Raw genomic sequence first — 24,692 nt, 5'->3', positions numbered from 1 at the left:
TAAACACCTTCGCCCATGAATCCATTCGTTTACTCATCTGAACGAACTTGACCCACTTCTGTGCTAGCTTCGTTACGTTTATGAATACTTTGGGGGAACTGACGGAACCAACATAGGAAATGCCACGCCATTTAGTTGAAAGCAGTCTAATAATAAATTTCTTTCGGAACTCATTATTGACGCCAAGAAAAAAAGTTAATCTGTTCGTATGAATGATGATGTATACTATAATTTTTCTGAATGTGTATCCTCGCAACGCTGTTCGTCAACAAATACGCTTTCAATAAGGCGACAACTTCAATTTTATTGCCACGTTAGTAATTACCTATTACAAGATATGTGAGAATCAGACAGAGGCGAGATTAACTTCATTTGAATATTTTCATAAGCATTTCCTTATTCGGATCATTTTCATTGCTTATTGCATAACACACCTGAATTTGATACCGTTTTTGTTTATCAATACTTGAAGAGTTTGTAACAGACTGAATCAGTTCAGGTAATGAATAATATTCGTCGAATTTAATCCAATTCACCTAACTAGACTTAGGTATTACTGCGTAGGTAATGTAGACAATTGACAATTTCTGTCAAATTAATAGTTGTATTTGTAAGATAGATGAATTTCTGCCAAAAACTAAGGGTCGTTAAGCGATTATAAAATTAATTTTAGTGTTCGAATTGAACAAACGATATTAGTACCGAACATATGGAACAGTGCCTGATTGTCACGTTCACAAGAAGTCCGAGACAACCTACTCAATTCATGCTAATTCAGCTATGAATTATAAAAGATTATACTAATTTCATGATATCATATTGCATAGTTTAAAAATTTTCAGTTTCATGAATGTTCAATGCTCTTTATGTTGCATATAAATAGGTCACTTTGATTACAATATCAGGACCTTTTCGTGACAAACTCGGAAGAATTTTCCTATTCCTCATGCTTATACTGAAGACGGGAGCGGCACCTATTATTTCCGGTCTACTTATAGAAGCACAACTTCGTATTGATCGAAGCTCATATCTATACAAGCGATCTATACCCACCTAAAAGTAAAAAATTTGATTTATACTGTCAATCTGGTCAAAACCAATCATAAAAAAATCGCAAGTTTTACAAAATGTATCACTGAACTAACTTGATACCATTAGAATAGAAAAACAAAAATCAACTGGATCATTTTTCATTAATTCTCTTGTTACTGCTCTGTTAGTAGTATTTTTGATTTAACTCTCTGATCATCGTTATCCTACTTTATAATCACACAGGATTATACAAAAAATTTTCAACATGTAAATTGCATCAAGTCCAAGTGTCCAAGATCAGCCGGTTTCCATCATGCATTAAAATAAATAGAGGAGTTATAACATTATCAGGTTATCGAAAAGTATACAAAATTGATATACCAATACCAACCTGAATTCTGAAACTCAGAATTTTATGTAATAGAAATGGACAATTACCAACATAATTTCGATTATGTTGATCTCAAATATCCATAACTCCAATTGTTGAAACGGGTAAATAACTTCGTAAACATCGCAGAAAGCTCCGAATTATTCTTTGCCGCTCTATACCAATAAATATGTCATAAAATATCGTGAATTGGAGTCATTCTAATTACTGTTTTCTCCGTTTTTATTGTGGTTCTTTAAACATTCTGTTTCGAAACCGTAAAATTCATTGAAATCTGTGACATGAAATATCCCGACGCCCAATGCGTTGTTACAATAATTTACATAGTCTCCGTATAACATTTGTGGACACAGCATTAATTAACCTATATTGCCGCTAAGCGTACTTGACCCGAATCCAAAATATAAAATAATGTAGGTGGTATCCGAGAATAATTTTCAATTCCAGATGAGCTGATTGTCAATAACCAATCAAACCGTGATCGTTGTAATGTGCGATGAAGCAAAATACATACCATTTACTCCTTTATCATGACAAGATGGGTGATTACGATATGTAGTTTTAGTCCGAGAACGTTAACTTCATCCTCCTAAAGATTTTGATAGCGAAACACGTGTCGCTATTCAAAAACTCATTTTGTGGAAATACTATAATCTGTTTCAAGTTCAATTATGGATTTTCATCAAGTATCGGCCACATCAATTCAATATTTTAAACAATAACTTATACCTAACCCTATCAATGAATTACTGATTACTGATACCAATGTTACCTACTTATTACGATTGTAATCATAGTAATATCATAATCGAAGAGTGCCATGGTTAAATGGTTAAATCTCTTTTGAACGCCAGATCTGTGTTATTATATACATATACCTAATTGTTCTATTTATCATTCTTTTGGCTTAAAACCGCGGTTTCGCTCGCGCAATATTTCATTGTAAAAGGCTAGTTATCAAGATGTCATCACAATTATTCAAGAAAGAAAATCGATCAATTAGTAATCGGCATCAAACAATTAATCAGCATGTAAGGGGTAACGACAATCCCCTCAATTAAGAAAACTGAGAACTAACTTCAATTACCGGAAGATTCACGAAACTTCCCAGAAATTTTTTCTTGCATTTTTAACCAGAAAAACACTTTCCCAAACGATGGCAATTTTCATCAAAAAGGAGGTAGAGTTAGAAAAACTTCAGTGCATACACTCATATTCTGATTCGTGGGATAATTTTTGCAACGATAAAGAACACCTATATTCTTCTTATCTTCTACGTACGGTGCCCTACTGGGCTGAACTGAGGCCTTGTGACCCATTGTTTGTCCGCTTGTAGTTAGAGAGACTCAAACTCTGTGACATGCTGACAAAAATGCCACAAGTCATGGTGTCCCACCATAGGAGTTATGGGTGTTGTGTTTCCTAGGTGAGTCATCCTTAAGTCTTCAAGGTTGATACAGAAGAACAGAATGTGTTCAAGCGTGCTCCTGCACCAGCGGCACAGGGAAGAGCTAGTCAGTCCCATTCTATTTAAGAGTTTATTAAACAAATGGCCAGTCATTGCTCCAGTCACTAGACTCAGTTGTTTCCTCTCAAGAGCTAAGAGTTTTTTGAGCTCAGGCACAGAGGATGGTCTCTCAATGAGAAGCCTCGACTATCTGAGACCACTTGCTCCTGTCTAGCCATCTATTAAAGAATTTCTTGACAGATGTACGACAGATAGGCAGCGCCTGTCCCGGACCAACAAAAGCTGAGCGGGCTTCCTGCTTTGCAAGTATGACACCTACCATTAAAGTTATCTGTTATATATCCTTACATTATACAGGGTGTTTCACGAGTAAAACGGACAAATGAGAACCCTGAATAGAGACATTGAGCTGAGTTCACAAACACCTCATATGAAGCGCACCTACTCAGGCACTAGCCTCGCTTCCGGTCCCTCGCATAGTGTAAAAATGCTCCTCGCCCTGAGGCCCTTGACCGTCGAGGAGAACACACGGTGTATGTAGTTTTTCATCATAAATTTGATATTTTAGTTATCTGCATGTACGATTTGCTCAAATTCAATGAATCGTTGGTATGCCCTATCCGTAGATTATTTTTAATGAATAATTGTTTTGTGGTTGAACTCCCCTTGAAAAAATAGACGGAGGGGCAAAGCCAAAAAAGGCTCTGAATTTATTAAGCCTGCTTTTTCTTAGGTGACTACAATCATAATATACAATAAAAGGCTGGGGTCAGTCAAACGTCTTATTAAAATAAATACATAATTTACTTTGAATGATTATGATAGTGTTATTTTATTTTAAATTACAACTTATATCTAAATGAAAAATTAGCTGCCGCTTGTAATAGGTATCTATAGAGAGCGAAAAAATTTGATTTCTCATCCACTGACTACGGGCACTGTTCAAAGCAATTGCTGACTGACCATTTTATTTATTAATAATATAGTCAGTAGCAAGAAATTTCACGTTTAATGAACGAATTGCACCCTTATAAACATCACTACGCATATTAAAGCTGACTACCCAGCTGTGTCCCCATTGGACTTTGACGGACTATCATATAATTCTGATTTACATAACAAACAACAAAAGTTTATAAGTTTATACAGGCTGTCCCAAAACTAGTGAATGAAACGTCAAACCACGATATAGTAGATCAAATACTATCGAATGACACCAACATTAGTTGAGCGAAAATGTACCGTTTCTGAAAAAACCTAACCTAAAGTTGCCGATTTTCGAAATTTTTTTTCAATCACAAGACCAATTTGTGATTAAAGATAGCGTTTTTCTCTCATATTATCACCCCTATAGAGGGGGTTTATTCTGAGTAAAAAAAAAAACATGTAGAAAAAACAATTGTTTTAATTTACATTCTTTTAGGTTATCGATTAACTACTTAAAATAATTTCAATTAGGGGAGATAAAACAATATTCGTAGTTCAATATAGTTTAAAGTCGATAACCTTTTTCACGAACTGGTCCTGAGATTAAGACAAATGTTTCGAAAATCGGCAACTGTAGGTATTTTAATAAAATTCTGATCATTTTGGAAACGGTGCATTTTCGTTGAACTAATGTTGGTGTCATTCGATAATATTTGGTCTACTCTATGGTGGTGTGACGTTTGATTCACTAGTTTTGGGACACCCAGTATAATATGTTTGACCGCGCACCTGTTCTAATATCCACTTGACTGACCGCAGCATTTTATTGTATGGTCCATTCAAGAATGATTGACATCTTGGGTGGCTATGAAAAATTGAATTTAAGTTGGTATTAGCCCATAAGTTAAGATTTTGTGTTGCGGAATTCATGTTGGTATTGTAAATGAACAGTGATCTATTATAAGTGAATCAATGCACTAAACCACTCACTGACGATAATTTGAATTTTGTACTGCTGTTCGTGTCCTCAATTCATTCGTACAAATTGGAGGAAACATTATTCTATCAATTCTGAATGCAGATTAGTATGCTCTGAATTCGAAAATTTCTTCTTTTCAAATGCTTGTCTAGTTTATATTTATTTTTTCCAGTTCTGTGATTGAATCTACAGAAATTATTGAAGCTCTTTAATGATCAGATATTAAGCTACGTCTGGACTTTCAAGTCCTACTGGGAGGGCAATCATTCTTGAATGGACTATATATTATGATTGTAATCACCTGAGAAAAAAACAGGCTTAATAAATTCAGAGTCTGCCTCTTCGACCAAAACAGCGCTGCATGGAAATTATTTTTTTCCATATATCTCAATATATGGCTTCCATTTGTTTTTGATATTTATATAATAAATGGTTATTCACAATTGTCATTTAGTGATGAGTGATTTATTTATTTATTTATTTCAACGGGGATACAACAGTCCACAATCAGTAGGTATTCACATATAGAATTACAATTGAGGCATTAAATTCTCAAACATAAACGTGAAATATAACGCAGAACATCATGATTCCGAGAAAAAAAAAAACAAAAGAAGAATGAAAAATCTATGATACAGAAAAAAAGACCGACCAAAGAATTCAAAAATTCGGATGATAACAATCTCCTCAAACTCACAATATTGACTGAAACCAAATCCAGTCGATCACTAAAATCAGTACACCACTTTATCTTTCTCTGAAATGGAGAATTTTGAGTGCCTGAGATTTATAGGAGGATTATTGAAATTTACTTGTTGAAGAAGTTGACTATTTTGTTATTTATTATTCAAAAGTTTATAAATGAATAAAATGTCATTAATTTATCTTCGATTCTCGAGGGAAATCCTATTGAAAAATTGTGTTTTTCAGGATTCACACGAGTGAGGCAAAATTGCATCTGTAGCTCATAAACTGCAAAAATCTCATCTGAACCCTTTCAATGCGATCGATATAAGACACATATTGAGGGCTCCCGACTGATGAGGCGATTTTAAGTTTAGAGAATATGAAGGAAAAGTAGAGAGATCTTAGAGTATCCCGATGACTGAAAGAGCGACATCGGCGAATTAAATACTCAAGCATTCTGCTAGCTGAATTGACAACCGATTCAATTTGAGCACTGAAAATCAGTCAAACCATAGCAACCAAAGATTATAGAGTAGAAAGATAGGAAACGAAGCGACTAGAGTGATGTGAGCGCCATCTGTGTTTCAAATGTGTTTTTAAGGCCCTAAGACTGGTTAAAATTTTAATTCGAGGGACATATGAAATTTTGCGAGATGTCAGAGTCAGATGGCCATTTTGATCAAACCGGTTTTGAATGTTTTGATTCTCGTATCCATAGACAACCTCGTATCGCCTTTTGTTTTCCGAACCCGTTCTAGTTGCTGATTATTGAAATTTTTGTCTAATTTCTTGGCGAAAACCTCAGAATATCGTTCGAAAATTATTGTATGGTGAAGAACTGTGGATCAAATAAAACGAATTTTACTAAGGAAAATGGGAATGTAAGTATTAACTGGTAACATGTGACTCGGTCATTCATTGATTTTTGTTTTCAGTGCTACGAAGTGGATAAAATTTTCAGGGCGTAAAGGCACCACCATGTGCAATGAACATTTTACGATTGAGAACTGTTTATCCACGTGAATTGTTGTATGCAGGAAGCATCCCTTACATGAAGGGCTCATTTAGGGGAAATTATGACTTTTACTCGTCCATCCAAAGATCCTCAATTGCCTTCAATATATTCAGGAATGCAAAAGTTTTATGGATTTCGATTTGGGAATCGGGTGACTGTCAAATTGTTGTTTGGAAAGTCAAAGTTTTATGAAACCTTCTGTGAGTGTTCATTCGTCAATCAATTTGTATATTGTGTCATGAAGAGACCATACCATGAAAAAATCATAAAAAAGCATGAAGAAATTATACTGACGGGCTTGAATACAAGGCTTGTATACCTCTGTAAGGTTTTTTTCAATTGTGGTTCTGAAAATTTTGTAAATAATATGTAAGTAACGGAAATATGTATCCTCTGACGGTAAATTGAATATTGGTTCATATCAATTTCTGATATAAATTGTAAAAATTCAACTCAGTTTATTAATTCGAAACTTTTTCACAGAAAAACACCTTTCACGTAACTATAGCAGATAACCATGTACTCTTGTATCCTAGTCAAAGCTCTATTCGTTGTCCATAATTTCAAATTTTTGTAAATTTTTTATAGATTGCAAATAAAAATTTATCACATCCAACAGCGTATTTCATTGATACCAATTGATTCCAAACAATGTTCAGATGAAAACTAACATCCTGGTCACAAAACAAAACCATCCTTTTGTTTTGTCGCTCAGGATGTTTGTTTTCTGGTCTCAACAAGGTCAATATTGAAATTGAATACAAGGAATAGAATTCGAATTTCGCGCCCCTCAATTATAAAAGAGAAAACTGTTATTAAACAGTTTTTCTGTATTGATAATACGTTTTCAGCGCCATCTCATTGTCAAATGTGTTTTCACTGGCCAAAATGTAGTCGGTTTTTAGTACTAGCGATATGAGGGCGTTTCCTATCTTTCTTCTCTATAATCTTTGATAGCAACTAAGATGTCTAAAACTCTGGTGTATTCACTGATTCGATTTTGTTTTTAATTTCGTGGGGATATGGGATCAATTTCGTTCTTTCCACTGTAGGTAGCGCTGTTTAGAATTTGACAGAGCATTGTCATTTGATATTTGGAAATAATTTGAATACTTTCCTACGAAGTACGAATATGTGTATGTATTTATAAGCGATTATTGGTATGTGAAAATGTATAAGTTTCGAGAAAGAGGTGTAGAACATTCAATCATTCAACATGTGGTTCAGTAAGTTCAGTTTTCTGTATGGACAATCAAGAACTACAGCTAAGAATTCGGTGTTGTTGGAATTTGAAGCAGAACTAAATCAGATGAATGAACATTCGGGACCGATATAGCTAAGTTTTATGGAAACTTCAGCAATATTTCAAAGAAACTGTATTGGAAATACGTAATGTGAATTGTGAGCATGTATTGAGAATCAGAGATATATGAATCTATTCGAGTCTGTTACTTCAAATATACTTCCTGAGTAGATATAGTGAAAATTCCCTTTCTGTCATCTGAATATATTGGATATTTGACCAATCAACTGTGTTTTATTAAAATCATATTGAATTACCCTCTCACGAATTCAAGTTGTCAAACGGAAATTATCTTGAAGAAGGACAGTAAATCCTCCTTCGAACCCTTATTCGATAGTGTTTATTTATTTATTTATTTATTTATTTAAGACAAATAGGAATACAAACAGGTGGTATCACCCAATACAGCATTCACAGTTTAACAATATATATATCATACAAAATAACAAATCATTGAAATGAAAATTTACACTATTCTATAAACTAAAAACGAAACATAATATGAATCTAAAAAAGATGAGAAAACTAAGAAACGTAGGGCAACTTTAACTTCAGAAATTTCTTCAATTGATGGAGTTTTATATTGAAAATATCAACACCACAGGAATATAAGTTGAATGTTGATAGCATTCTACAGAGTGGAGAATTTTGAGTAATATTAATTCTGCGGTATGGAATAGCGAACAATTCACGGGACCTTAGCCTTCTCTCGGGAACTCTAAAATCGATAGATTCGAGAATTTTCGGGACATAAAGTAAACCATTAACTATTTTGAAAAGCATACACATATCGTTTAATCTTCTTCGATTTTCCAAGCTCAATATTCCAAAGCTTTGTTGAATTTCGGTGTAATCATGATCAACAATTTGAATTCTACTTCTGAAAGACAAGAACCTCAGAAACTTATGCTGTACACTTTCTAATCTGTTCACATAACATCTATACTTTGGACTCCATATTGACGTTGCAAAGTTAAGCCTATTGAAAACAAATGAATAATAAAGGGTTAGTAGAGTTTCATTTTTCCTGAACAACTTTCCATGTCTAAGAGTAAACCCGAGCATTTTATTCGATGACTCGATAACTCCGTTAATATGTACGTCAAATGTTAACTTCGAGTCCAGATGTACTCCCAGATCTTTAACAACATCCACTTGCTTTACAATCACCTGATCAAAAGTGTAATCGAATGCAAAGGTATTAACGTTCCTAGTGAAAGATATTTTGAAACATTTCTCGAAATTTAAATATAGAAAGTTTTGACAGCAGTATTCATAAACCCTGTCTAAATCCTCCTGAAGCTTAATGCAGTCTTCGAATCTCCTTATACTCAGAAATATTTTGAGATCATCGGCGTATAATAGGAACTTAGCATAGCGAAAGCAGTAAGAAATATTGTTTAAGTAAATTATGAATAACAAGGGTCCCAGATGAGATCCCTGAGGAACACCTGATCCATTCGGAAAAATTCTCGACTTTTGCTCATTCACGCAGACAAATTGGGATCTATTCAGAACATAGGACTGTATCCACCTTAACAAGCTTCCACATATGCCCACCTCCGCCAGTCGTCGCAGTAAAATGCCATGATTTATTTTGTCAAAAGCCTTTTTAAAGTCTGTGTAGATAACATCTATCTGACACTGGTTGAAATATTGACAGATTTGTTTTCACAACGAAAAACTGTAAATCACAAATATTCCTTAACAGCTGACAAAATGAGTCGGTTCATATTTTGAACTCGTTGATCGACATTCGATATCAACGCTAAACAAAATAAAACGAGAAAATATCATTGGACTTCCTTTGGTAGAACAAGGATGGAACGAAGCAAATGACATGGTGGTGGCGCCACGAAACTGATCCCATATCCCCGATTTTCTGAAATGTTGATGCTTGCAAAATGAAGAAGCTAATGGAGTAAAGCAGTTTTTGCAAGGGTTGAGGGGCGCGAATTTTCTGCAATTAAAAAATAGTAATTCAAGTACTCATGTAAATAACGAAAATATCAATAAAATAAATTTTTTTATGAATTATACTTCTCTAAATATTATAAAAGCATTCTGAAGCACTTGAGAATTTAAGAATGAACCTACTCCTGTATCTGATTTGTCTAAACGCTGATTTGTCTGAACGCCTGATGACAACACTCGGAACGAACATTTTGAGGTTCGAATCCTGCCCTGGGTGGTACTTTTTTCAGAATTCAATTACTGTCTGCATGCCGCTAAAACCTTCATTTCAAAACAAGCTGGAAGATTTATGATTATTATGATTGGAATTGACGGATCCATATCGTTTTTGTTTTCGATCGAAAATTCAGTTTTAGTCGATAAGTATATTACTATTTTTCATTATGCTATTGATTCTCATTTCATTACTAGCCTGATTCAGGATTCTCATGATGAGCATTCAGAATATATTTATTGCATCAAATAATTATCTTTTACGTCCATCCAATGATTCTCGATTTCTTTTTCTCCGATATACTTAGGAAAAACTGATTCAGTGATTTCATTATGGAAAACGAACGACTCCCAAATCGTTCATCGTGCAATCAGAGGTTCGTGAAACCTGCTGTTAACTTATGAAATTGTTGAAAACTAATTGCATCATAATTAGGTAATCATACGGATCATTTTCAGGACGAATTATTTCATATACATCAAAATTTTACATTTATCATCAATTCCTACCTTTCTGATCCTTCTTTTTTACCCGCTTGAATTCTATTATTTCAACATCACAGCAAGTACTCATAATATTCAATATTTCACCTTTATTGGCTGGCCGAACTCTTTAGATACCGTTTACTGTTTTGAATCCCGAAAGTTCATATATAGTATTGCATAATCATGGCTTTGAAGAAGCATATTGTACTAGGAGAACATCTATTAAGGGATAATGACAGTGTGTTGGTTCAAAACCCCAGATGATATTTTAGGCGAAGGCGTATTTGCACTTGAAAACGAAATATTTAATGATGAATTGGACGTAAATCCGGGCAGGTAACTTTTCTCGGAAGGCGTTAAGTGATTGATATATGACACCTCAGGAATTTCTGAACAGTTTCAGATAACTAGAGCACAGTGCACCTTCTATTCAATATTTCTTACTTTTGCTGAAAATTCAAACTCGCCATGTAACTTCAAAAATTGAAAATTCAAGTGGAAATCTGCTGGGTATGCTTTAGTTTTTTCAGTTTTTGTTGGGTAAAATATAGTCTCGGATTATTACTTTTCGATTTTTGAATAGGAACAGATACGAAAGTTGAATGAAAAATCTCACCCATTTGTGTCTAGTCAAATAGGTAACAGTTAAAATGATCTGGTATAGAAAAATGATATACCTTCATATAATATTCAGGTACCTGCAAAACTTGGCTCCCGCAGTTTATCTATATAAATAGTGTAAGCGACAAGTACAGGGTGAGCAAAGTTGGTGATACCTGAATTAAATTCTTTAACCCAATGAGATAGAGGAAAATGCATGGCACATTACGGTCGTCTTTTTTTGAGAAACTAATAATGCCATCAACTGCATAACTCTATCTTCTTTTGTTTTCGAGTTATAGGTCAAAACTCAAATTTCAACTTTGGGCATTATCTCCCTTTCTGTTTAAGCTAGGATGTTGAAATGAAAACATTATACAGGCACCTTTTTGTTAGCAATCCAGTGGCGTACTATGATTTTTTCCAACAGGTATATTTGCTGAGTTATAACATAAAGATGTATTTTTTCTTATGAAAAAAGTAGTTTAAAATGACTTAGAAAGACTTAGGGTGGTATATAATATATTTCTGAAACGGTAAATCAATGGCGTTTCTTTCTAAGTCATTTTAAACTACTGTTTTTTAAGAAAAAACACAACCCGTAGGAAGGAATCATAGTACGCCACTGGATTGCTATCAAAAAAGAGTCTTCATTTCAACACCCTAGCACAAACAGAAACGGAGATAATGAACAAAGTTGAAATCGCCGCTTATAACTCAAAAACAAAAGAAGATAGGGGAATACAGTTGATGGCATTATTAGTTTCTGAAAAAAAGACGACATGAATGGTACATTCATTTTCCTCTATCTCGTTGGGTTAAAAAGTTGTAGTTCAGGTATCACCAATTTTGCCCATCCTGTACACTTCGAGTACATTGTTGTATTCCTTTCGGGGCACACTTAGCTTTCAAAAAGAAAACAGGGTACCGGTCACTAGGGCAGCTTTATCGACTAAAAGCTCCGTGAAACATTTAGTTATGTCCACTTTAATAAATTAATAGCGATTTGGTTTCACTGTCACTTCTACTCATTTTGATTCATTCGGAAGGCACAAAACGATATGGAATCCGAACTGAAAAATCTGAACAGAACTGAGAGCGTCGCTCATGCTGCTTTTTATGGTAAGTTAGTTACTAGGAACTTATACTTAAGAAAGGGATCAATCGTGTTGGCAGCTACCGTAATTCTTTTTCTACGCATAAACTCACCATAATATACATATTGGTTTGGAAAATGTTGACTTGAGCAGAAATAGGGAAAATGGGGAATTTGTCTGCAGGGTGGCAACAACAACATTATAGACGACTTACAATACTCTTTAGTGCTCTGTTAACATAACCTGATACCACTAGTAGCTGATTTGTGCTATATGTAGTTGTTCTCGAAAGTAAATGACAACTTATGAGTCGAATTTTCGACATTTAAAGGTTGATTTATCTTTTATTTAAAAAATCTGCTGCTGGGGCTCACCGAATGCTGTCAGACGCTAATGGTGAAAATGCTATGAGAAGATGCTTAAGTATATGTATGTCGTGGGTGGATTCAACGCTTCAAGAGCTGTGATTTTTGCGTAGAAATTCGGAATAATGGTGGAAGATCAGACATTTCTTAAGAAGGAGAATTAGGGTAATTTCTTCCACTTTTCTAGGTGGAAGAAAGTAGTGGAAAACGGTGTGAAGTACTTCGAAAAAACAAAAATGAAAATCCAAATATCCGATAGAACTTTGATATTAATTAATTATTTTTCAGAATCATGGACGATAACTCAACTTTCAACTTGATGTCAAATTTTTTGAAGTTTTATGGATATTGAAATAAATAGCAATGGACAGAACATTAAATGCAAGCTGATCTTAGGCTAAGTTCCACAATAGAATTCGCATGTATAGCAAATTCCATTAGTTCAAATGGTGCTCATTTAGAGTATATTTTGGCTAAGTTCAATAATTGAAAAATATCCCACTATAGTAATAGTACTTGTTTTACCGGTAGAATTCGATACAAGTATTTATTGAATACAACATAGATAGTATAACGATATAAATTATTTGAAATTATATTAATACAGGCTGTTGAAAAAAAAACTGCGGAAAATTTCAGGAGATGATTCATTGGCCAAAAATAGAACTAGTTTATTACGAAAATTTTTCGAGGTCTCACCTCTAGGTAAGTTATAACCCTTGAAAGGATGAAAAGATTTTTCAGCTTTGAATTTTATCTACCTACCCAAACAATCTAATTAGATACCTTGTTTCTGAGAAATCGTTTCAAGTATGAAATGATTCATACCACTATTTTTTCAACCACTTACATTTTTCGCATAGAGTTGAAACAAACAACCCTCTGCATAAATTATATCATTACTTTCCAGATATTCCTTAAATTTGAAACACAAATATTTTCCGAAACAAAATTCAGTTTTGAAAAACATTTTCTCGTGAATTCACTTCGTTACTTCGCAGTAGTTCAGGAGGAAATAATTGAAACTCTCCTGAAATAATTGAAACGTAAAATAACTTTTTTCACTGATCCTACCTTCAAGCGTTTTCCTCGGGTGATGAGAATTGGAAAAAGTTTCATATAACGAACTAGTTCGATTTTGGTCAACGAGTCACCTTCAGAAATCTTATGCAGTTATTTTTCAACACCCTGTATATTCTAATGCAAAATTGATTGAGAATCATTGAGATCCTATAGGAAAACTTTTTATATGTAACTATGTTTTCTGGAGCACCTGAGAAATACCATAATATTGATGGTCACAAAATCCTGTTTTCCTCTTATGTAGAACACGCTGTACAAAATTCTAACATACTTCTTATTCGAAGATGTGAATATGGTTTCGCTCAGGATATTGAGAACAAAAATTATGGACAATATATTCACTAACTACCAATATTTAGTATTTTATTTATTCTGAAAACTATTTCGACTAAAACAAAATTTCTAACAGAAAGCTATTCAGAATTTTTCAGAAATTGGAGAAGGAATATGTGAAAAACTAAACAAAATTTAATTTTTATTCTCTGTTCAACTGGGAGGGTCAATGCTGCAAAAATATTCTCAGGACTCAGTACGTCCTTTCGTTTGCATAAAGTGTAGGACCGATTTTAGTATTCGTTTGTTGTTTGAATTTACACCAGTGTAGAGGAAGTGTAGTTTATCTACACATAGTCAAAAGGAGATGTAGATAAACTAAACAAATTGAGTATAGAAAAGTGCTACACTTTTTATCCAAACGAAAGGACCTAATTATGACAATGTCATAATCCTCCATAGACATCTATTGGGTTCTCGAACTCAGGACACCCTGCATTTTTGATTTCGATTCCTATGAAAACTTCAACTTTAAAATCATTTCAACGAAAAACACTATGCATAATGTTTTAATCATGTTGTTTAAAGTGTACAAAATTCTGACTAGGAACCTAGCAAGGAATAACACCTGTTGCTCGATATTCAATGACATATTCGGATATAACTTTTCATACGCCTAATAATAAGGAATCTGGATAATTAATAAGGCGTAACTTATTCACCAATTTTGTGAGGAATGTCGAATAAAAATAGTTGGAATATTTATGATGAGTATACTAAATGCGATTCCTGATAACAAGTTTAACAACTCCATCGAATTTGTCGGAATTGGCGAAACGAACACCGCGATAGACAAATATATGCGATGTTTATTACAAATGTGGGTGAAAGGTTACTGTTTAATCACTGCTATAAATAAAACTCACCTTTTAAACCACTCGTTCTACACTAGAAAAGCCACAATGAACGAAAATAACGAGAATTTTCTGGGAAACAACACTGGGAAAACTGTGAAAAATGCGCTCTTCACCGTGTCCGAAATCAAGTATTTGAAATGTTATTTTCGCGGATCCGACTTTAGCGCGCAGTAGCCGATGTCTCCACTTTTCGTTCGTATTCGACATGAATCGGTTTTCTTGCAACATACTTACCATGCTATTGGAAGTTGACCATGGAATTGAAATAACGATGACGTCGTCATTTGTTAGAATTTTTGTGGAGGTCATAGAAACATGTTCAGTCACTAACGGTCAAGAATATTTTTTCCTGAATGGAAGATGATTGTGAACGACGTTCTTAGAGATCTTGTTTCGAACCATCTACTGATATGGACATGGGCACTTTTTGCGCGCTTGCTCCCAGGAAAAAGAGAGCGTTATCATTTTCTCCGAATGATTGCAATTTTCGAATTTTAAGCTGAAAGTGGTATCGAATGATTGGGTTGAACACATTTATGAAAAATTCGTTGACAAAACAATTCTGTCTATCTGTCTGGCTGTAATTGAAAGCTTCAACATCAGAAGGGAAAGAGATGGGAATCTGAAATTTACAGGATAGGTTCAAGGCCCGATTGCACTTTTTGAGTTGGTTTAACTGCAGAAATAAAACGATTGCGGATCCACGGTTCTGTTTAGGGAGTGGCAAGTTTTATAAGTAAATTCAAATACGAACAGCAACTGAAATAATGGAAATCAATAATAAAAATTGATATCCCACGAATATCCGGAAGTCCTCAAATGGGTCATGGAAAGCATACAACGAGCAATTCCCAATTATATACCTTACGGTTTGTTTTTCAGCTCCACACTCAATATTTGGGAATGGTATCTTACTCCATTTGAACATTAAGTCTGCACATCTATTACAATTAGTTCTTATTCAGTTCAGGGCAGTTCATATATTGCGAGGTGAATCGAAGCCAGGAATTATTAACGTGATACAGGACATTATTATTGTAACATTCGCAGGGTTAATCAAATTGTCTTCTTTCTTTATTTTTATTGGACTTATTGATTCACTGCGTTCTCCCTATCTGTGGACGAAAAGTAGCTCTCATGCAAGTGTTTGGCTTTCCAGAGTGGATGATTCCACAGTCTTCTGATTGCCAGTTCGAAGGGGTTTCAATTTCCTTCTTTCAGATATTAATATATACAGAGTGGGCCATTGGAAACGAAACCGGTGCTCTGTAAGTAGGCAGAACTAAATTAGCGTTTATATAGAAACGCTCGAAGAACGATATCCCGCTGCAAAATCACTACGTTCATTACGTTGTGAGTCAAACACACATTTTTACTTTCGATGCACCTATTTTTGAAGACCTCATTTTAATTTGATAACTATCAAGAGGGTTCTTATTAGTCTGGGTTAAAGAGACTCGATTTAACAAAATTCCGTTTCAATTTATTTAAAATCGTCTTCAGGGCTCTACAATAAATGGTACAACATTAAAACGTTATTTAAAGAAAGTGGCATTAAAAATCAACAAAATAAAATATCAGAACAATTTGGAAGGAAACACATATAAAAAGTTTTTGTATATGAACAAGCCACTAAGGCAACAAACATGAATGAATAGCAAGGGAAACAAAGATTGAACAAATTAAAAACTTGGTTACATTATGTTACGGCTAAAGATAGGTAAGAACATAAACTTAGCTCGGGTGTCCACTGGAAGCGTAATCAAGCGGCTACGCGCTCACGCGAAACGAGCGTGAACGAGCGGAAAGCCGCTACAGATCCCAAGTAACGTATTTCAATACAGCGTTGTCCATTGCAGGCGACTTCGAGCGGGCGTTTTCAAGCGGCTACGAGCTCGTACGCGCGATCCGCCTGAAATGGGATCTGTAGCGAGTGTAGCGCGTGCACGCCCGTTGGCTCATTCATTTCAGTCCGGTTAAATTGAGATTCAGTAAAGACTTTGTGCCTATAAAAGATTTCTGTTGCTTAAATGGCTTCATCAGTGATCGAATTAAGTCATCTCGGAAAGCATCTTGGCTTTTTTCCTTATAAGGAATTGAGCATAACTTTTGGCGGCCAAAATATGTGGTTTTTTGTAGTTTTTCATATGTCTTCAAGGAATACGGATATCGACTGATTACTTGCGAGAAAAGCTATAGAATACTGAATTCTAGGTCGAATTAGATCAAGTGTGTACTTTTTCTCACTAATGGGTCCCAAAGGGACAATTTCCTGAAATATTTTAAAATGTTATATTTTATATTGATTTCTCGGAAAAATCTTTGAAAGCAGCTTATATATGAGAGAAGTATAAAAACCGAGATAAAAACGTATAAAAAAGTTGTAAGGCATTAAATTTCACATAGATTGAAAACACGCGTTCATTACACAAATACAATTTTTTCGTTAAGATTTAAACGTTATAGACCATTTCGTGGTCATGGACAGTCAACGACAATATCTCTGAAATTTTGCTCAACATTGATATACTCTAATATGGAAACGGGTTGAGGAACGCCGCCTCAATCGAGAATTTAGTGATCTATAATAAAAAAAATTGAGCTTTGTTTATATTCAGTTTTCCAGGGGAGATAAAATCGAAAAAAAAAACGAAAACACGCATTATTGGTCACCAAAAAATTAGCTGAGGAAGAAACCTAGGATAGTTTTTCTGGATGAGTCGTTCAAACAATTGAATACTTATTGAAAGAATCCGTTCTTCGGTTGACAGTAAAAATGGTTGAATTCTCGATTTGATTTTGGCTATAAAAATTGCAGCCATCGCAAACAACAAGCAATACTGTATTGAGAACGATCCTTCGGCTCCAACACTGAATTGAACGCACGAAGCCGCCTCCAGTGGACAACCTCTGTAGCGCCGCGCCGCCTGTTTTGTAGCAGCTACAAACGCTCGTTTCGCATGAGCGTGTAGCCGCTCGAATACGCTTCCAGTGGACACCCGGGCTCAATCGCAGAAGACAAAAGATCAGTAGTATTGGTAGTAGTGTAACCACATGAATTCTAGGGATTCCTGCAGGGGCAAATTTAGACAAAATGGCCTTCTAACAACAACAGCTATTCATGTACAAGAAAACTTGCTTTTTGTTTTCAAAAACAGACACTACTATAAAGAAAACAATTCCCAGCATTACAGTACTAGGACATCCCATCTTTTATATCCAAAACACAAACTTACGATGACAGAAAAGGGACCACAATACCAATCCATAAAATATTTCAAGCACTGCCCAGTGGAAATCCAGACTGAGAAGGATATCAAAATATACAAAAAGAAGATATACAGGATGCTGCTGAACATGGAACCCTACGATGTGAAGGAGTTTTTTGGAAGTAGACCTCCAGGTTGAATTTTTCTTCGGGCTTGACACAATTTCATTTCTGAATGTTTGCAATATGTATTGATGTAGCATGAGATTTGAAATAAAGATTATTATTATTATTATCCGTTCGGCTAAAAATGAAGACGCTAATAGAAATGAAGAAGAGTATTGGCAAGGCTTGAGCGGCGCAAATTTTCGCCAATTAAAAAAATGTGGAGAAATAGTTATATAATCAAACTATTAAGGCAGTGCATTTTTTATGTGAATTTTGGCTGTGACTAGAGTTCCGACTCGGGATCCGTGTCCAGTCCCGACTGACGAAATCAAATGACTCAATTACCAAACAGGTCGCTTATCCTTACTCGGGACCCTTGTCCAGTCCCGACATTGTAAGGGTTTTGAGGTTATGTTCGCGAATTTTATAATATTATTTATGAATAGTTGCGACAAAATTCAAGGAGTGATACCTTATCAAAAAATAGTGTGGGCTTTTTCTAACTCAAGATTGAAAAGGCAGGAGAAAATACTATCTTTTAATTCGAGAATGGAAGGAGCAAGTTCGGAAGTCCAAATAGTGAGAAAGTTGGGAATTGGTTAGTGTAAATTGATCCAGAGGAATTTCCAGACGTAATTTTTGGTTCAGAAGTGAACCTCTTCCTTACGGCCATTCTTGACTAAAAAAATGTGATAGAGAAAGGAAGCTGACAAATATATTTGTGAAATGTATAATACTTATACGAAATAACGACACTATGCTTCGGCATCTCGATAAAATGTATTTTTATTTTAAGTGTATGAAAATTTAGCGAAAAAGGTAAAGGTGGTGGTTATGTTTAAAATGAACATCTTAGATGTTCCATTTCAAGATTGCTCTTTTTTCTTTTTATAAATGTGATGATTTGAAAATAAAATATACTAACAACATATTCATCTTTATAGCAACTCATATCTTCATATCTACATGCCCGATTGAAATATGAATCATTGTTTCTATTTGAGTGGGTATAGGCTTATGATTTGTACTGAAAATTTAGTTTTTCGCTACTCCTTTCACTGCTCAATAGTTTCAAAGCACCGATGCAGTGCATCATTGAATTCAGGACCGAATATCAGTCCGGAATTATATGACGTCACTCGGGATTGGACACGAGTCCCGAGTCGGGACTCTAGTCACAGCCATGAATTTTACATATTTTTAATAGCAGAAAAGCATTCTATTAAGCAGTTGAGAAATAACATATATTTGTTTCTACTGTGTCTCAACATTATTTTATTAGCGAATCTAAAAATTTAAACGCCTCATGACAAAATTCGGGACGAACAAGCTCTTTTCAGTGTGAGGGAAAACTCTAGAGTTAATGGTTATCTTTCATCTTGTTATTATTTATAATTTGCAAGGGAATTGAATGAGCAATAGGAGATTATGAAGACAAGAATGATGCCGCGAATTTCTCCATCAAAATACCATCAAATTCTGGGTAAATATAAGTAGCAGTACCCAATCTTGTTTGTAGCTAACCGGACTATTGGCTGATAAGCTTTACGCTGACTGCACTTGAATCCACCAGGATTCATCAAGGGTGGCGACAGCCGACAGAAATTTTTAACAAAATCAGCTAGAAAAAGTGTTCTTAACTTTTTCATATTCATGGTTCTTTTTTGCAAAAGTATTGGTTGGAGAGAAATTAGAAACTATCGTTTTCATTTCGTAGCAAATTTTTTCATAAACCTAATTATTGAATGGTATGGAAAATATATTTTTGTTCACAGAAAAAAATTCCCTATGTCTAATATCTTATTTTTCATTTCTTCGTGATGTCATATTCTGGTTTATCACAGGACAATTGACTATCCACGTTCCTATTGTCCTGTGGAAAACTGTATATCTAACTTCTGTATGTGAATTAATATAAAAAATCTTAGGCTCGATTTGAACAGCATTAATCTTCTAAACAGACGAAAATAACTCATTAAATGTTAAATTGAAAAACCATGGGCGTTATGTAACAAAACCTCAAGAAAATAGTATTCGATGGTATTTTGCATATTTCAATCCTACAAATTGAAACAAAAACGTAGCCGCGTGCTTTCGTCTTCTCCCATCCGACCATTCAAAAGACATTACCCCTTCGCGTGTCCATCGAATACATTTTTAGCCGTTTCGTTTTGGGTAATGTGCACATTAGCAGGCTAAAGATGAAATTCCCTGACGCAGATGAATATTTTATCGAATTTTAGCCGGTCCTCGAATATAAACCTTAAGTTTACGCTTAGACCTATCTTTAGCCGTAACATATATACATACAGGGTGGACATTTGAAAACGAAACAGACGAGATTACAGACGAAATAAATTTTTTCGATAGAAATGCTCGGACAGGTCGATTTCTGTTTCGTGGGGGACAACTTAAGATGTAGGTTACGGACGCATAGCGCTTCAACCCTTGCTACTACAACCCTCACCCCCAATTTTTGAATAGGGAAGATGGGGTGAGTGATACCTCATTTGAAAGGTATTTTCATACTGATTTCAGCACAGTAATTGTTTTTTCATTTTATGCATTAGTTCTCGAAATATTCATGCGTTAGTTAATTTTATCACTTAAATTAATTTTTTGCGAATAATTGACATTTCGTGCTTCCGAAACACCAAAATTTCCGTACTTGTATTTGAAATTGCAAAACATCTACTGGGCAAATGAAGTCATACCGTATCTACGTGTTAATGCTACTAGGGTCTGATGTTCGATTAGCTGTTTTATTCACTGAAATCATTCTCCAACTGTACGGTATCAGAACGATTTGAAGTATTGATCTAAGAAATAAGACTTTTCAAAGTAAAGTAAATAATTTATCAAAAACTCACATCAATTAATTAAATATTCAAATTGTTCACCATTAGCTTCCGTACAATGAAATAAGTTTTGTTCGAAACGATGGCGCACATTTTGCAGCATTTCTGGAGTGATTTGACGACATTCGTTCACTATACGTCTTCTTAAATCTTCTATGGAATCGGGTTGTGTAGAGTAAATTTTACTCTTCAAGTGGCCCCAAAGAAAGAAATCTAGTGGTGACAGATCTGGCGATCTGGCTGGCCATTCAGTTGGACCATGTACGTATTTGGACTTTTTGGAGATTTCTATCGATCAAGTGTTACCGCATGTTATTGGAAATACTGCAAATTATATCGAAGATAATTTAGATTGAGTTTCAGCAAGATTGAGCTCCTTCGCAATACGCTTTGTTTGTTCGACATCTTGATTAAAGATTTCTATGTCAGTGTTTTGAAGCTCAAAATGTCGATTTTTCACAAAAAAACACTACAAGTGCCATGAAAACAGCACTTCATTTTCAAATACTTAGTTAAGAATATTTCGAGAACTAATGCATAAAATGAAAAAACAATTACTGTGCTGAAATCAGTATAAAAATACCTTTCATATTAGGTATCACTCACTCCATCTTCCCTATATTCAAAAATTGGGGGTGAGGGTTGTAGTAGCAAGGCTTGAAGCGCTATGCGTCCGTAACCTACATCTTAAGTTGTCCCCCTCGAAACAGAAATCGACCTGTCCGAGCATTTCTATCGAAAAAATTTATTTCGTCTGTAATCTCGTCTGTTTCGTTTTCAAATGGCCACCCTGTATAAAAAGAGTATCTATTACTGACCCTTCACCCTTCCATGAAATTAATTGAAGCTACTCACATTGTCAGTTGGTCTCCGTTGTCATCTTCAGTAGGTTATAAAATAATCGAAGGATGATATGATCACAGGCATACTACGAAATCTGAGTCGAAATAATCAGAAATGAAAATGAAATATATTCAACGTGAAATAATCAGATTTATTCATTTATTTATTTACCAAAGAGAATACTAACGGGTATTTCAACCCAACAAGAGTACTCACAAGTCAAAAAAAGTATTCATACAATGCATAGCACATCAAGCAAGAAAACGTTTCAATTTTTATACATTACAATATAAGAACCTAAAAAGAGAACAAAGTTCAACAACAAAATCAATCCAAATTTATGCGGTAAATATATATGTTCTAATTAATTTTTTACTTAAAAACTAAATACACACGCATAAATACATGTATGAACATATGTAACCGAATAAAACAAATGCAACTAAGAAATGGAACGCGCAGCTAACCCATGCCTCAAACAGCGCTTGAAACGAATAAAAGATACGTTGAAAACATCAACATCGAGGGACTCAGTGTTGAAACCATTCATCAATCTACATAGAGGCGAATTCTGCGTGACATTTAATCTGCGAAAAGGCACGGCAAACATTTCCCTTGATCTGAGCCTTCTCTCAGGGACCCTCAACCCAATTGAGCCAAGAATAGATGGAACCGAAAAAATATTATTCAAAATTTTGTATAGCAGACACATGTCGTTTATTTTCCTACGATTTTCCAAACTAATCAAATTGTATTTCAATTGGGCCTCTGAATAGTCATGATTTAAAATTTCGAAATTGTTCCGGAAAGCCAAAAACCTCAGCAATTTATGTTGTACACTCTCCAACCGCTTCACGTGACACTTATAATGAGGGTTCCAAATTGGTGATGCAAAATTTAATTTTGAAAATACAAATGAGTACTATATTGCCAGTATGGTCTTATTTCTTTTGAATAATTTACAATGTCGAAGAGCAAATCCGAGCATCTTATTTGACGACGAAAGAATACTATCGATATGCTCGTTAAAATTCAGTTTTGAGTCTAGAATAACCCCCAAATCGCGCACCGAGGAAACCTGGCGAAGGTTAAACTGTTCAATTGAATAATGGAAATTCATTGTCTTCATGTTCCGAGTGAAGGTGATCTGCAGGCATTTATCCAAATTAATAAAGAGAAAATCATTCTTGCAATAATCGGAAAACCTATTTACATCCTCCTGCAATAGAAAACAGTCCTGGATTGTCTTTATCCTCAAATATATCTTGAGATCATCAGCATAAATGAGAAACCTAGCATGGTGGAAACAGGAGGAAATGTCATTCAAATAAACAATGAAGAGCAGCGGACCCAAGTGGGAACCCTGAGGAACTCCAGACGGATTCGAGAAAATCCTCGACCTTCTTCCATTGACGCAAACAAACTGTGATCTGTTCAAAACATACGATTTAATCCATCTCAACAAAACTCCACAGATACCCACCTCAGTAAGTCGTCTGAGAAGTACCGAATGATTTATTTTATCGAACGCTTTTTTTAAATCGGTATAAATGGCGTCTATCTGGTATCGACATTCAATCCCCTCGTGGAGGTAATCCAAAAATGTCAGCAAGTTGGTCTCCAGGTTTCGTCCCTTCACAAAGCCATGTTGATTTTCAATAATAAGATCTTTCACGTGATATGAAATGAATTTACAAACAAGCGACGATCTTAGAGAGCTTCCAGCAATGAGGAAAAACTCCACTCTGGAGGGACCGATTGAAGATAATGGCAAGTGGCAACGACAATGAGTCGCAGCAATTCCTCAGCAATATGGGTGGAATCTCATCCGGACCTGGACCCTTGCTTTGATTTAAAGTTCGTAAGGCCTCCGTTACACTCTCCTCAGAAATAGTAACCTCATGCAAATAATTACTGTTGTATTTATTATCGACAAGGTCTAGATTTTCATCCGAACCTAAGACAGGCTCAAACACAGAGCTGAAAAAGTCAGCAAAAAGGTTGGAAATCATGGATGTCAAGAAGCGGAGGAAACAATATGTAGACACACGAACATGACTAATTTTACGTTAAGATGTGAGATTTCTTATTCTTTGAATTATATTGAAATAGGTTTCTTTCAATATAATTCAAAGAATAAAAAATCTCACACCTTAACCCCTTCTCTTCACTGCTTACATCAACTCCCTGCTAAACCTTTTTTCGAGGTGTAAGGTGGGAAAATGTGAGACATAATGCGTGAGGATGGAACGTTAAATAGGTGGAAGTGTGATAATTGTGAGGTAACTCCCGATTGCAATGATTCAACATCGCATAATCAAAATAACTTAATCAATTCAACAAGTCGAGTTGCTTCGACTGCTAGTTGTTCAACTAGCAGTCGAAAAAGCAATAGCATCCCTAGTTTCCAAAATATTTAACCTGAAAGGTTCAATATTTGCACAAAATAAACAAATCGATTTGCTTATCAATAAAATCCATGGTCTGCAAAGAAGTGAAAACTCCGAGTGACTCCGACACAACATTAGCAGCTGATCGCAATACCCAACGGAATCCCCCAGTCGATAAAGTTGATAAACACATGCAGGTGATTCCACCAGACGTAAATAATAAGATAAGTCGTTCCTCCCAGGAATCTGCAGATTTGATAGATCCTGCTCAGATCAACAATTTTAAGGATAACATCTTAGAATTTCCTCATGATGATTCTTCAGAATGGACTGTAGTTGAGAACAGAAAAAACTGTAAACAAAGGCTGTGAATAAAGATAGGCAAACGTACTCTACTGCTTCAAAACAAGGAAAC

The 24,692-nt window shown here is 35.0% G+C and overlaps 1 protein-coding gene across 2 annotated transcripts in view; it reads right to left on the bottom strand.

The window, feature by feature from the left end:
- Positions 1-15,188, bottom strand: part of LOC123317007 — a 56,533-nt gene extending 41,345 nt beyond the window's left edge. The window contains exon 1 of one of the 2 annotated variants that reach the window (XM_044903344.1): positions 15,045-15,188. In XM_044903344.1, coding sequence (XP_044759279.1) covers positions 15,045-15,119 — 75 coding nt within the window. In that variant the 5' untranslated portion in view covers positions 15,120-15,188. Of the gene's footprint in view, positions 1-14,819; positions 15,022-15,044 lie in introns of those variants that run through there. The other variant, XM_044903345.1, reaches the window with a different exon arrangement.
- Positions 15,189-24,692: the final 9,504 nt, after the last annotated feature.

The sequence above is a fragment of the Coccinella septempunctata genome, chromosome 7, assembly GCF_907165205.1.
Source record: "Coccinella septempunctata chromosome 7, icCocSept1.1, whole genome shotgun sequence".
Classification (NCBI taxonomy): Eukaryota; Metazoa; Arthropoda; class Insecta; order Coleoptera; family Coccinellidae; genus Coccinella; species Coccinella septempunctata.
The sequence above is the reverse complement of the archived record's forward strand: the minus strand, read 5'-3'. Positions and strand labels throughout refer to the sequence as shown.